General features: G+C 48.9%; 1 protein-coding gene across 2 annotated transcripts in view; it reads left to right on the top strand.

Moving 5' to 3' along the window:
- Positions 1-5,485: 5,485 nt before the first annotated feature.
- Positions 5,486-14,322, top strand: part of LGI2 (leucine rich repeat LGI family member 2) — a 30,081-nt gene continuing 21,244 nt past the window's right edge. The window contains exons 1-4 of one of the 2 annotated variants that reach the window (XM_045881383.3): positions 5,486-5,717; positions 7,663-7,734; positions 9,989-10,060; positions 12,049-12,120. In XM_045881383.3, coding sequence (XP_045737339.1) covers positions 5,512-5,717; positions 7,663-7,734; positions 9,989-10,060; positions 12,049-12,120 — 422 coding nt within the window. In that variant the 5' untranslated portion in view covers positions 5,486-5,511. Of the gene's footprint in view, positions 5,718-6,036; positions 6,125-7,662; positions 7,735-9,988; positions 10,061-12,048; positions 12,121-14,322 lie in introns of those variants that run through there. The other variant, XM_045881384.3, reaches the window with a different exon arrangement.

Raw genomic sequence — 14,322 nt, 5'->3', positions numbered from 1 at the left:
GACTTGTAAAATAAAGTTACTTGAACTGGTCAACTTTTTAAAAAAAAAAAGTGCAACATTTCAGAAGAAGTAGAAGAAAACAGATGATGAAGATGAGAGCATATAGTAATGAGGGAGAAAACACAGAGTAGAGAGAATCAACACAAGCATAACTTGATTCCTGGAGAAAACTAATAAAATAGACAAAACTTCGGCAGTATTGATTAAAAAGAAAAATGAACCCGAACAATGCAAAAATTAAAAATTTTCCTTGAAAAGGGAAAGAAAAAGGACATCACAAAGTTGGGGAATGAGGGCAAAGAGCATTGAGGGACACAGCTGTCGACATGGAGTTTTACCTGCTTCCTAGTTTCATCTTAGTGTGGCTGCATGTGGCCTGATGTCTGAACAGACTAGTTAAGATTCATTTGGTTGCAACAGAGCAAAACCGATACCTTGACTAATGAAGAAAATAAGGGAATTTATGGTCCCACATCACTGCAAAGTTGAATGGGATGGGTTGATCAGATGCCCAAACAATGCCATTGAGATCTCTTCCCCCACGTGGATGTCTTTCTCAGGATATGCAGGTTCTCAGGCTTGGGACCACAACTCCTAGGCCAGTGGGAAAGCGAGACTGCTTCTTGACATTTCAAGCAAAAGCCCTGACAAGGGATTTTGTTAGCCCTGATTGCTCCAGCTGGATGATGTGTTCTACCCTAAGCCAGTCACTGAGACTGGGAGAACGGAATGTTCTGGAAAGCTCTAGTCTTCACATGAACAACAGGAGATGGAAGTATTGATCAAGTAAGTCACATGGATTGAATGTTGAGAAGGAGTCATTCCCTCCAAAGCAAAGTCGTGACCTACTGTCATGAGAAGGAGCAGCGGATGCTGGGTGAGAAATATTTCACACTGGTGTAGGGGCAGAGGCGGCAAGGGTCACCAGAAACCATGGGCAGGGTCCTGAGGACCTTTCTGCTGATTCAGGAACCCGTATGAGATATCCATAGGCAGCCCTTCGAGAACACAACTGAATTCAAGAGGCCAATCGGGGCAAATTTGGAAGGAATTCCAGACTTGCAACACCCACTGAGTTTATCAAGAGAGGAAATGGCGGAAGGCAGAAATGGCATCCACATTTGACCAGCAGCCAACCCCAAGAGTGGCATATTGGGGTGAGGTGGTCAAAGAGGGATTGGCACACTCTTTGATTAAAAAAAAAATGAATGAGACTTTTAAAAATGTTTACTCCAGGGAATCCAATTTGTAGCCATTCAAACCAAGTGCTTTTGAGGTTTGGATGAATAATTTTTCTTCCGTTGTTACAGCAAGACTCCAGGCCAGAAGTGTTTGACATTAGGGAAGGCTTTCCAAAGCTTACGGTTCTGGGGAGAAGACCAGCTGGGGGTGGGGGTGGAGTTTGGTCGGAAATAGGGAAGGGGGATTAGAAGCATGATGAGGTCTCTGAGATTCTTACAAGATCTACAGTTGGGCTTAGGATTTGAAGATTATTTTTGGTCTAAAAATAGATCCCCAAACTGCAATATTCTTAGATTCACACTCTTCTGTAAGATTTCTGGTGCTCCTTGCTGATCGCACCTGAGAGAGATTTTTCTCTTGAACGTCTGTATGTCCAAAATGTCATTCATTCACTCATTCATTCCTTCAACCAACCAACAAGACATTGAGGGCTTACCGGGGTAGAATCAATGTTTCATCCAGGGTATGAAGATTTCCCATACACCCCCCACCCCCATCATTTCCTTGCTATCCCCACCGGTCAGTTAGCTGCCAACTCAGCTGCACATGGGTGTCTCCTGGACATTTCAGAGTCAACATCTCCAATACTAAACTGCTGATATCATTCTCCCAGCCAAACTCGCTCTTCCTGGCTTTCTCATCTCAAGAAATGGTGCCTCCATCCCCCACTGGCTCCCACTAAACCCTGGGAGGCATTCTTGACATTTCTTTGCCTTCACGCCTAAGTCCAACCCAGCACCTAGGGGGCTCTCAATCAATATTGACAGAAGGAACTGACAGGTGGTTGAATGAGAAGGGGAATGAATGAACAGTGCTTTAAGCAGCCTACCCCTGCCGTTCCAGCCCCTGTAGGAACGCCTGCTCGTGTCCTGGAGACACAGCTGGAGTAAGCGTACATCTGAACGAGGATTTTTACATTTTGAAAAACTCTTGCTATTTCCTGGAAACAGATTGTGTCTCTCTGATTGTCTATTAAGTTTTTTTTTTAACTGCTGAAGATCCTGGAACCAAACCAAAGTAATCTGCATGTCCATTTTTATATCTTAATTTATAGACTGCACCTTATAATTCACAAGCTTTCACTTGGTGTCTCTAACAGAGCCGAAACAAATTTCAACCCGGCCAGTTCGGCTATCCTATCCGAGTCTTCCTTCTGAGTTCTTCCCCTCAGGAACTTTCTAGTTTTTCAGGTTAGGGAGAGTAAGGACAATAATAATGGTGATACGTCACATTCACTTAGGGTGGGGGGAAAGAGAGAGGAAGGTCTGATTACCCCCCCATTTTACAGATGAAAAGATAGAGGCTGGAAATGGGACCGATAGGACCAAAGGCTTGCTTATGAAGAGTGAAGCCGGGCCTAGAATCTGAATTTCTGGAATTCCTCATGCCAAGGGTCTTTCCAGGACACCAGGCGAGGGTCTCTCCACCTCGGTACCAGTAATATTTTGGTCTGGATCATTCTTTGCTGTGCATTGTGCATGCTGTTTAATAGTATCTCTGGCCTCGACGCATCAGCTGCCGGTAGCAGCCACCCCACTGTGACAACCCAAAATGTCTCCAGACATGGCCAAGTGTCACAGCTGATTGAAAACCACGGTGCTAGACTGTGTGCTTGTCCTTGATTCAAGTGGAGGCACAAAAGTCAGGAAAATTCATTTCCTTTTAGAGCCCCTCTTGGCCTCCATCTCTCTCCTCCAATTCCAGGGTTTTGCTGGGAATTGCCCTGCCCGCAAGATCACATAGACCCCTGGACAAATACCCAGTCCCTTCTGTGTGGCATTGGGTACTGCATTCTTGGTCACAATTAACTCCCGGGGTGGGGGGGGGATACAACCAGGTGAGGAAATCAAGGCTTAGAGAGGTTATCATTTGCCCACAGCTATAGCCGGTGCATGGCAGGCTGGGATACTAACCCAAACCTGTCTAGTTCTGGGGACCGAGGGTTTGCCTTCTCTACCCGCCCCACACCCTCCACTCCACTCCACAGGGCTGAGAACCAAAATTTCTTCTTCTGGGGCAGCAGGAAGGCACCATGCTAGAAAAGCCTCACCCCTCCTCTCTATAAAGCAATAGCCCATCCCTCCGAAGGCTGGTGCCTTTCAGACGTGCAGGACACACATCCGTGTTGGATGGTGGGTGCACGTGCCTGCCACCCTCCCGAGAGTCTGTGTCCTCAGCCCCCAGCACCGGGCCCTGCTGGGTAAAGCCTCTGTGCAAGGCCTGCCAACACAGCAGAGAGCGCCTGACTCAGCAGCCAGCTCCGGAGTAGGATCCTCCTGGCTGGGTCCTGTGTAACCTTGGGCAAGAGAAGAATAGCTCTGAGCTCAATTTTCCCATCTATTAAATGGGAAGACCCCCTTCTCGGAGCAGATGTGGCAATTAGATGGGTGATGAATGTAAACTGATGGACAGGGATGCTGGCTGATATCATTCTCCCAGCCAAACTGGGAGTGCCCTGCAGTGAATGTCCAACTCCGTCGGTGAAGTTGCCTATAACAAACCCGCTCTCAGCTCCCGAACTTCTTCTGGTCAGCCCGTAACCCCCATGCACCATGTGGAATGACTTCTTTAGGGCTGTCCGCCCAGCTAGACGTCAAGCTCCCCGAGGATCCCTATGGCCTGTCCCCTTGTCCCCTCCCACAGTGGCCAGCCCAGTTTGTGCTCAAAATGTTTGTGAGGGATAGATGACTGATGATTCCAATAGTAGTAACCTTTTCCAGCAGATACTGCCTTTTCTGGGTATCTCTCTCTCTCTTTTTTTTGAAGAGTTTATTTATTTATTTTATTTTATTTTAGAGAGCGGGGAGGGGTACAGGGTGAGGGAGAGAGAAAATATTAAGTGGGCTCCATGCTCATCACTGAGCTGGACGCAGGGCTGATCTCAGGACCCTGAGATCAGGACCTGAGTCAAAACCAAGAGTCCCACGCTCAACCCAGTGAGCCAGCCAGGCGCCCCTCCGGGTATTTCTTAACAGACAAAATGATTTTCCTTGGTTAGTAGCCCGGATGGTGCCCTTGATTCCCTACCCTGAGCCGTTTGGGCTCTTTGCCATTATTTTGGTTCTGTTCTGGCCATTTTCTCTGCTTTCCCCAGTTCACACCACCTTGTGGTAAGATTCAAGCTCAGTGTCTCAAACGTGCTGAGTGGAAGAGGGGCTCCGTAGGGTCCCAGCCCGCATTCTGCTCTGATCCCCATCTCTGCCCAGCCACTTACTCCTCCACCTCCAGCCAGCTACTGTGCCTCGGTTTCCTCATCAGTGAATTGGGGAGATGAACGGGACCTGCCTCCAAAAGTTAGCAGAAGACGAAATGTACGGCGCCTCGGACGTGTGGGGCCCGCAGTTTCCGCGGATGTCTGTCCTTTCACTGCGGTGGGGCACTGCCCCTGAGCCTGCTGAGCCAGGGAAAACTTTCGGAGGCTCTGTAGCTCCGTAGCAAGACCGTAGGCCGCCGCAGAGCAGCGGGCAGGGGCGAGCACGGCTGCAGCCCCTTTTCGGTCCTGCGTTCCTTCAGCAGGGAAAGGTGGCTGGCTTCAGTCGCCTCCCCGTCCCGGGGGGGGGGGGGGGGCTGCGGGAACGCGCGCCAGACCCCGCCGAAATCAATGGCCAAATTCACTTCATTTCCTTTCTTGAAAATTAATAAAGGCTGCTCAAAATTCTGTACTCTTCAAAGCACCCAGCAATCAAGGCAGTTCCCCCGGTTCCTACTTTTTTTTTTTTTTTTTTTTGGGCCTCACACTTTGTCCCAGATGAAAGGAGCCCAGTGCCTCCCCCAAATCCTTTGGAGCCCTAGGAGGGACTGCGGGGATCTGAGCCCCCCGCCGCTCAGCCGGGCCCCCGGGGACGGGGGGCGTCTCCGTCCAGGGCCGCCCCTCCCCCCAAGGTCACCCAACTTTTCCCCGGGGCCCCGCGGCTCCCGGGAGGGTCGGGAGGGCCCGGGCGGGGCGCGCGGCGGGGGGGGGGGGGGGGCGGGCACCCGGCCCGCATTAGCCATTGGCCAGAGCGGGCGGCGGGCGCGAGTGCTGATGTCAGGCGGGCGCGAGTGCGGCGGGCGCAGCGGCGGCGGCCGCCCAGCAGCCCGGGCTCGGGGCGGGGGGGGGGGGGGCGCGAGTGGGGGGGGCGGGCAGCATGCTGCTCGGCTGCGGCTCGGCCTCCCACACCCGCGGCGCCCTCGTCCTAGCCAGCAGCGGCCGCGGCGGAGCAGCGAGCGGCGCCCGCGTCTGCGGCGGCGGCGGGCGCCCGGGCGGGGAGCGGGCGGCGGGGACCCGGCATGGCGCTGCGGCGGGGCGGCGGCGGCGGCGGCGGGGCGCTGGGGCGGCTGCTGCTGTTGCTCAGCGCCGCGTGCCTGATCCCGCCGGGCGCGCAGGTGAGGCGGCTGGCGCGCTGCCCCGCCACTTGCAGCTGTACCAAGGAGTCCATCATCTGCGTGGGCTCCTCCTGGGTGCCCAGGATCGTGCCCGGCGACATCAGCTCCCTGTGAGTGAGTGGGACCCCTCCGGTGCCCGCCCCGCCCCGCGCCCGCCGCCGCCGCCGCCGCCGGGGAGTTGCCTCTGGCGCTGGGACCGCGCGACCCTGACCCCACTTCCCAGCCTCTTTTTGGCGTTTGGTTGGGGGCCCGCTGTGGGACGTGGGTGGAGTCTGGGGCCCTGGGGACGGTGGAGGGAACCCGAGCCCCAGAGCCTGGGAACCCAGACAAGTCCCCGTGGCAGTGTTGCTTAAAGTGTGGCCTGCGGGCCACCTGCCTCAGACCCACCTGGCCGGGGGTGGGGGGTGGGGGGGGTGGGGGGGGTGAGGGAGCTCGTGCCAATGCAGATTCCCGGGCCCGCGTTGAATGAAGCAGGGTCTCAGGAGTGGAGCCTTGGAGTCTGCATTTGGCGTCCCAGGTGATTCTGGCGGTGCATTAAAGTTTAAGAGGAGGGGTGTGAGGGGAGAGGTGGTCGGGTAGGGGCATGAATGTGCAGCCGAGCGTGACTGGAGTGAGCGTCAACAGGGGAGGGATGAGGCCTCACCGGCCCACCTCGCGTCTGGGCGGTGGTTTACACCGTGGCCTCCTCCCGACCCTTCCACACTGCAGGTTGGGAAGAACTCGAGTAAAGGCATGCAGCCTCTGGAAGTGGGGGGCCACCTCCTGAGGCCTGGAAGAGGGGAGCACAGGGCTTGGCAGAGCTTTGGGGCATGTGGGGCACCCAGGCCAGTGGCCAAGTGCTGGAAGGCAGCCTGACTTCTTGCCCGGAGTTCACAAGCTTCTTGCCCCTCTCCCCACCACACATTATGCTGGCTGCTTTTTCAGCACTGGAGGAATTGACAGGAAGGGTTCCACCTTATTTCTTCACCTGCTGACAGACGCTTTCAACCCGCCCTGACACAGCCACTCTCCCCACAACCGGCTCTCCTAATGGCAGTGGAAGGGGCTACCGGGCCATATCTTTACTGCTGGGAAATGTTTCTGGCTGAAAGCACTTCCTCCTTCCAGGCCAGGGTGCTGGGGTGATGCCCACTCAGTCACAGAGGCAGGGAATCCCAGGGGCAAAGTTGCTCAGGTCCCTTGTACGACACTGCCCTGCTTCGCACCCCTGGCAAGGTCCAGGGGTGAAGGGGTTCCCATTGGCATTACAGAAACTCAGGATGACCTGGCTGGCAGGAACGGGGGGTCTTTTTGATTACTGATGTTGCTAGGTCGTGTGACATGGAGGATCCCAGAAACTGGAATTCCCCTTGTTAAATCCTTTAGAACAGCAGCTGCTTAATTGATCTGCCTGTTAACTGAAATAATTTTGAACTAATGTGTGGCGGTCCTGCTGTGGCCAGAAAGGATAGGGGACCTGGTGGCAAAAATAGTCAAGCAGCTTGCCCCTGTATTGACCATTATATCTGGCGGATGGCATTGCCTCCCACCGAACATTCAAGTTCAGGTGTCTCTTGAGTTTTCCCCCAAAGCTTTCACAGTGCATTTAATCAGAAGTGCTCTGAGTGTCTTTCAGAGATGTGCTCCCAAGGGGAATGCTTAATCCTACCCCGGAGTTTCCCCTGCAGACATTAATGCTGTGTCCACACAAACAGAATCACCGGCAGAGGTGAAGCAACTATCCATTTTCAGCCAGGGCCTCCTGTAGTTAAGAAAAGGAAGTGAGGAGATTGATTTAAACTTGCTGAGATAATGTCTGTGGAAGGAGCTAGGCTGATGGTAAAGGTTTCTACTATTCAGACTAGTTTTCATATTGATCCAGCTCATTGGGAAATGGCTTGACTCTTCTCATTTCTACCCCTGAGAAGCCCCTGGTTGACTATTTTAAGCCTTTATCCTGCGTGGAGGAAACACAGGTGGAGGATAAGACTGGTTGCCCAGCCTGCAATCACTTCTAGAAAAATAAAACAAAACCCCAAAATCCTAGGCCTTGTTTTGCTTCTCTTTTGCCTGTAGGAGCCTGGTAAATGGAACATTTTCGGAAATCAAGGACCGAATGTTTTCCCATCTGCCTTCCCTGCAGCTGCTGTGAGTATGGGAAGTTCTCTCTGAAAATGGGGATCCTGAAGGTGCAGTCCTGGGAGGAGCCATCTCTGCCTCTTTGGTGTCAGTCCTTCCTTAAATACCCCAATAAACTCTCGGTGTTAACTGTCCTGTGGTGTCCCCACCTATCTGAGTCTCAGGCTCTTTGCTCAGTGTCCCCTCCTTCTTTCGACACACGTTTTCCTCAAGGACTTTATCATAGATCCCAACATCTGTATTTGGCAACTGAGGGACGTGATTACACTGAATGATGGCCTGAATTTCACATAAATGAAGTGTTTCCCAGACACCTAACTTTAAAAGAAAACCTACATTGTGGGGCGCCTGGGTGGCTCAGTCGTTAAGCGTCTGCCTTCGGCTCAGGTCATGATCCCGGGGTCCTGGGATCGAGCCCCGCATCGGGCTCCCTGCTCCACGGGAAGCCTGCTTCTCCCTCTCCCACTCCCCCTGCTTGTGTTCTCTCTCTGGCTGTGTCTCTCTGTCAAATAGATAAATAGAATCTTAAAAAGAAAACCTACATTTTAAACTCTTTATGTGTCTCTGGAAGTAGAAGTATTTTTAGTTGACTGACCATGTAAACGATTGGGCAGCATACTATACGTTTATATGGAAAATTTTATTTAATCATCCCTACAAGGAGAGTATTTTTATTCCCCCTTTGACGGACAAGAAAATTAAGGCTCAGAGAAGTTAAGTAACTTGTCCAAAATCCCAGCCACAATTTTTTTTTTTTTAAAGATTCATTTATTTACTTGAGAGAGAGAGAGTGTGAGTTGGGGGAGGGGTAGAGGGAGACAGAGAGGGAAAGAGAGAATCTCAAGCAGATTCCCCGCTAAGCATGGAGCCCCTCACAGGGCTCCACCTCAGGACCCTGAGATCATGACCTGAGCTGAAAAAAATCAAGGAAATCAAGTGTCAGATGCTCAACCACTCAACCAACTGAGCCACCCAGGCGCCCTCCCCTCCCCACGCCCACCCCCAAGCCAGAATTCTTTTTTTTTTTTTTAAGATTTTATTTATTTGACAGAGAGAGATAGCGAGAGAGGGAATACAAGCAGGGGGAGTGGGAGAGGGAGAAGCAGGCTCCCTGTGGAGCAGGGAGCCTGATGCAGGGGGCTCTATCCCAGGACCCTGGGATCATGACCTGAGCTGAAGGCAGATGCTTAACAACTGAGCCACCCAGGCGCCCCCCTCCCCACCAGAATTCTAACCCACACTCATAACTGCTCTGCATCCAGCCACTCTTGGCGAGTACTCATGTTATGCCCGGTATCCCAGTTCAGTTATTGTTTGCTGATGAAAAGAAATGTCCAAAAAGCAGTTTTCAAAAGCAAGTCGGTGATAGGCGAAGTCATGAGTACATAGCTCATTCTGTTTGTTCTGTTTCTTAAGTTTGAGATGAGATTAAAAATAAGCAATGTACTACAGAAAAATATGAGGAAATAGACTTTAGGAGGTCACTTCTCATCCTAAATAAACTTAATGTTGATATTTTTGTTCTTGAAATGTTATGGACCTACTCATAACATTGTACTTAACATTTTAAAATCTGTAATTTCTTGGAAATTTTAGTTCTATTAAAATATACTTTCCATATGCTAGAAATGCAATTTTACGTATCTCACCAAATAGACTTAAGTGGTGACTAATAGAAACCTATGTGCTGATAAAGAGTCTTCTGAAGATTTCTTAAACTTTTTTATTATTTCTCATGGGAATGTATAATAGAGAAGAAAAGATTATTTATTTATTTATTCATTTTGGTCTCAGCTGTGTGACCTTGGTCAAGTCACTTAACCTCTCTGGGCACAAATTTCCCCCTTAAAATAGAGTCGGATTAGGTTCTTTTAGATCTCTGATTCCAGGATTGCTTGTGCATGTTAAAGCATTCACTGGCTGTTTAGTTGTGCTGAGCGTTAGAATGTTTTGAGATACAGCTATCAAGTCTTATTTACTGAGACCCACCGGGGAGGAAGGGTAGACCCACCGGGGAGGAAGGGTAGACCCACCGGGGAGGAAGGGTAGAACAGTGGGGGTGACCAGAAAATCTAGCCAAAAAGAATCCACTTGCCACCGTCCATGGCATCTGTGAGTTGGGCTGTGCACCTAAGGAGCCAGTCTTAGGCTGAGAAGAGCCCATGTTTGCCATGGATCAGAACATAGCGAAAGAAACCGAAAGAGTTTCGCTATGTTACTCAAGGTGTCCATCTCTGCACTGAAATCCATCCTCTACTTTCAGATTGCTGAATTCTAACTCATTTACCATCATCCGGGATGATGCTTTTGCTGGACTTTTCCATCTTGAATACCTGTAAGTTCTGTGCTTTGTCTCTTTTCTGAGCATTTGGCATGTCCATAGAATCGCTATCTTGCTTTCCAAGCAGGAACAGCATCTCTCAGAGAGCTTAGGGGTGGAGAAAATGGAGAAAACCCCATTCTCTTTTCAGCACTGACCTTTTATAGTTTACTTGTGCATAAACATGCTGGGACAGGAGGAGGTTGGAGACAGAGTGGGTGAAAGCAAACAAAGAAGGAAAGATATTCATTCATTCTCTGCTGACATTTAATTTGGCATGTAGTAAGCACAACTGGAGATTGCGTTGGATATTTTTACCTCTCATAACTAGGCATGGATTTGCTGATGAGCCAGAAATAAAGCTGAAGGATTCTGAGTGTTACTTATTTTTAAGTAAAGGCTCCCTATATGGGGATACACCTTCATGTTTTTAATTTGGCTCTCCTAGATCCCGTTTGCAGTATCTCCTGTGGGCTGCTGCTGAGAGTCTAATTTTATTTTTTTCTTCTCTAAAAGAAGAGGGCTTTTTTTTCTTTTCAGGTGTGCAGTTTTCTTCCCGTAACAATGAGCTTTGCCCGTGTTCTGATTTCGTTTCCTGATTTCTTTTCTGATTTGCCCCTCCCTGCCCCCTTCATGTCGGTTTCCCCCTTAAAAGCTTTCATCCTTGTCTTTTGTAACTTTGTAATAATATTAATCCTGCTATCAGATGGGATTTCCTTACTTAGCATTCAGAGGGATTTTTAAAGCCTCGTCTCTGCTTTCTTATCTGAGGTTAACAGGTAGATGTTTGAATTCTAAACACATCCTGGGTCTAAAAAAAACTCTGCTGATTTTATGTCCTTAGGAAAGAGGTCTCTGAAGGAATTCTTCCTCCAGAGTACACATAATATGTATACTTTCCTAACGGCCCTGATAGTATACGTAATATGGAAAGCGGGGTATGACGGAAGCTAAGCCTAACCAGGTTCTATCAAAGCACCCGAACAGCTGATGGCGGTAGTGAATGTAAAGCTATCGGTTTTCTCTTGTGAGCAGTTCATCTTACTGCCAAGGTTATTGAGGGGAAGTTCGCTTATCAGTCTATACTGAATTCTATTACTGAATAGACCCCTGATTTTAAAAAAAACACATCAAAAAGATGTCAGTACAAGAATCAAGAGCTATTTCACTAACGAATGGCATCGTGTTGCAAAGCCTCTCCCTTGGACTATCTCATCAAAGACCCTCTTACATTTGATGTCATGGGATGCCATAAACTAAAATTTAGTTCCCTGTGGTCCTAGGGAATAGTTGGAGTGCATTCGCTTCATGTATTTCCCATAAAGACTTTAAAGCGTGGTCAGAGTTATTACTGCAAGGTCCTGTGTGCAAGCCCTAAGCCATTTTAGCACAGAGCAAGAGGTTTGGCCCATGCTCAACTTCATTATATTTCCTATTTTCTAGTGGCTTAGAGATCTTGAGAGAATCCTGCCTTGTTACCCATTTGTTCAGAGATTAGACTGTGTAGGACATGCTGAAGTCAAGTTTGCCAGAAGCCAAGCTTAATGGAATTCTCCCTCGGCAAACTTGAAGGCAGAGATGTAAAACAATGAGTTCCCCTCAAGAGACAACGATATTAATGAAAGTATTAATAGCCAGGCACTGTGAAATATAAGAAGGTTGGAGTGGGGAAGATGTCTGGAAGCATTCCAGTCTTGCAGAGATTTAAGAATTTCTTGCTTTTGTATAGGGCTTTCTTTTTTTTTTCTTTTCCCCTCAAGATGTTTTTACCCACGTTGCCAGCTCTGAATGTGAAGCCTTCCATGCTGCTTTTGGAAGGAGCGCAGAACATACATTTGTGTGCACGCATTCTTGCACACAAACCCAGCTCCCGTGCAGCCTACCTAACCCTCAGAGATGAATGTTTTAAATCCATGCATGTTTTCAGATTTTGTTTTGAATATCATTTTTTAGAGATACTAAGTCGAGAAAATTCCGTTGAATGCTACTGCTTTTCTCTTTAGGTTCATTGAAGGGAACAAAATAGAAACCATTTCAAGAAATGCATTTCGTGGTCTCCGTGACCTGACTCACCTGTAAGTCCTATGAAAAATGTTGCGGGTCCTTCAAGGGGTGGCATAAAATCCACTTCCTGGTGCCTTGCGCTTTCTTGGCTGCACTGTACATATTGTTAACATTCTCTCAAGGAAACTAATTTCCAGGTTGCCCCAAAGGTTTCTGTGCTATTGATCGGACACCAGCCTAGTGTCATTACCCATGCACTTGGCTTTATGATCTTTTCCATCATCCTGATGGGCTGTTGTGGACCATGTGACTGTACGTGCCGTGAGGAGCCCGCTGAGCCGTGAGGGGTGGGCGGGGGGTTATGGAGGAGGCGGGAAGGAAACTTCCATCCACCCACACCTGCTGTGTGCCGGGCACATACCTGCGTGCTTCGTGAGCCCTCTCTTCTTTATCTTTCACGATATTTAGTGAGTCTCCATTTTACAGATTTGGGAACTGAGACTTCCCTGACTCATTGAAGAATGTTGAGTGCAGGATCAAAATTAGGAAGAAGTGGAATAGAGACATTTTTGTGGTTGCTCTAATTTGAATGCAAATAGCTTTTTCTTTTATGTTGGATTAATCTGCAGCTTAAGCTAAGCTCTCTGGCTTCTTTAATAGCTTTCTGGAGGAAAAAAAAAATTAAATTGATTTGAATTGGCATATCAGAATGAAGCAAGTACACACACTTGGCAAACTTAGGAAGCCGGAAAACATTGTGGCGGTATTTATGAAAATGTAAAAATAGTCATTGTCTTCTTGGTAGGAGCAATTTATTAGCCAGGGCCAGGTCCCATGTGCATGATAGATATTTTGTGATTGAGTAAGATAACATGTCTCATCTTGGTGATAAAAGGAAAATTGGGAGAATAGGAGGATGTTGAGTGGGGGTTTTGGGCAGGGGTGATAGAACGTTCAGCAGGTTCAGCCTTGAACTGATACACATCTACGGAGATAATCATTTACATCAAGTCCTGATACAGCCAAAGGTGTCTGTCCACAGGCTCAGGGAGCACTTGGTTCTGGAAGCCTACCAAGCAGAAGCCCTGCCTGAGTTAAATAAAGCTCCTAGAATAAGAAGATGAGGGAGGAGCGTGGGAGGGAGGTCCAAACATCTGGATCGGCACCATCGATACCAGAGAGTGTCAGCCTCTTGTTGCCATTATCGCTCCAGGTTTTCCTTCCTTTCTGGAAAAGTCTTGTTTTGTTGTTGTTTTCTTTTGTTTTTTTCAGATTGAACCCAGATACCAAATCCCCATCTTCCTGTAAAGGTTGAGATAATGGATTTGGAGTCATGTAGACTTGGGTTCAAATCTCAAAGCCATCATTTATTAACATTGCTTAGCCTTTCTGAGCCAGAGTTTCCTTATCCTGAAGGTGTGGGTGATTACACTGACCCCATAGGATTGTTGCACATGGTGGGTTAATGCTTGCTTGCAAAGCATCCAGCCCATTACCCTTGGTAAACGCTCAAGGGCTCAAGGTATGGTTGGCGTTGCTACCGTGATCATCATCAACAGCAATATCATTGCCTCCGTCCACTCATGAAGAAGTCTCCATTTTCTCTATGGACTGCCGAGGACCCTTGGCAGTGCGAGCGGCCAGACAGGGTCTGCTAAGAAGACAGCTGTGGGTGTCTGGAGAGGAACAGCTGTGGCCAGACAGATCTGGTTCCCAGAAGTCAGGAATGAGGGGCTTTGTTTTTGAGCAAAAGTTCTGGGCAGATCATGAACCTAAGCAAAGCCCATGTGACTGACTGAGTTAGCCCAGATGTCAATTTTCATTGGACCAACTGGCTGTGGGTCTTTGGTCTGAGCACAGGTGTGACCACGCAGGTATTGTGCATGCATGTTTGCATATCTTTGCACAGGTTTGCTCAGGGATGCATGGACTTCTATACATGGGTAGGTATGTGTATATAGTGTGTGTGTACATAACTGTGTGTGCATGCTTGTTATTCGTGCACACAACCACATGTGTATATAATGCATGCATATGTGTTAAAAGGCACCTCCTATTCTGTGTGACATGTGAAAGCAAGAGTCCTTTGGGTACTTCTTTTTTTTTTTAGAGAGAGAGAGAACATGCAGTGGCGGGGGAGGAATAGAGGGAGAGGGAGAGAGGAGTCAAGCAGGCTCCACGCCCAGCGCAGAACTCGACCCAGGGCTCGATCTCATGACCCTGAGATCATGACCTGAGCTGAAATCAAGAGTCAGATGCTTAACCAACTGAGC

Source organism: Mirounga angustirostris, unplaced genomic scaffold (assembly GCF_029215605.1).
Source record: "Mirounga angustirostris isolate CCGP_5_RB_7025 unplaced genomic scaffold, mMirAng1.0.hap1 SCAF_2, whole genome shotgun sequence".
Taxonomy (NCBI): Eukaryota; Metazoa; Chordata; class Mammalia; order Carnivora; family Phocidae; genus Mirounga; species Mirounga angustirostris.
This window is presented reverse-complemented; position numbering and strand designations above follow the sequence as displayed.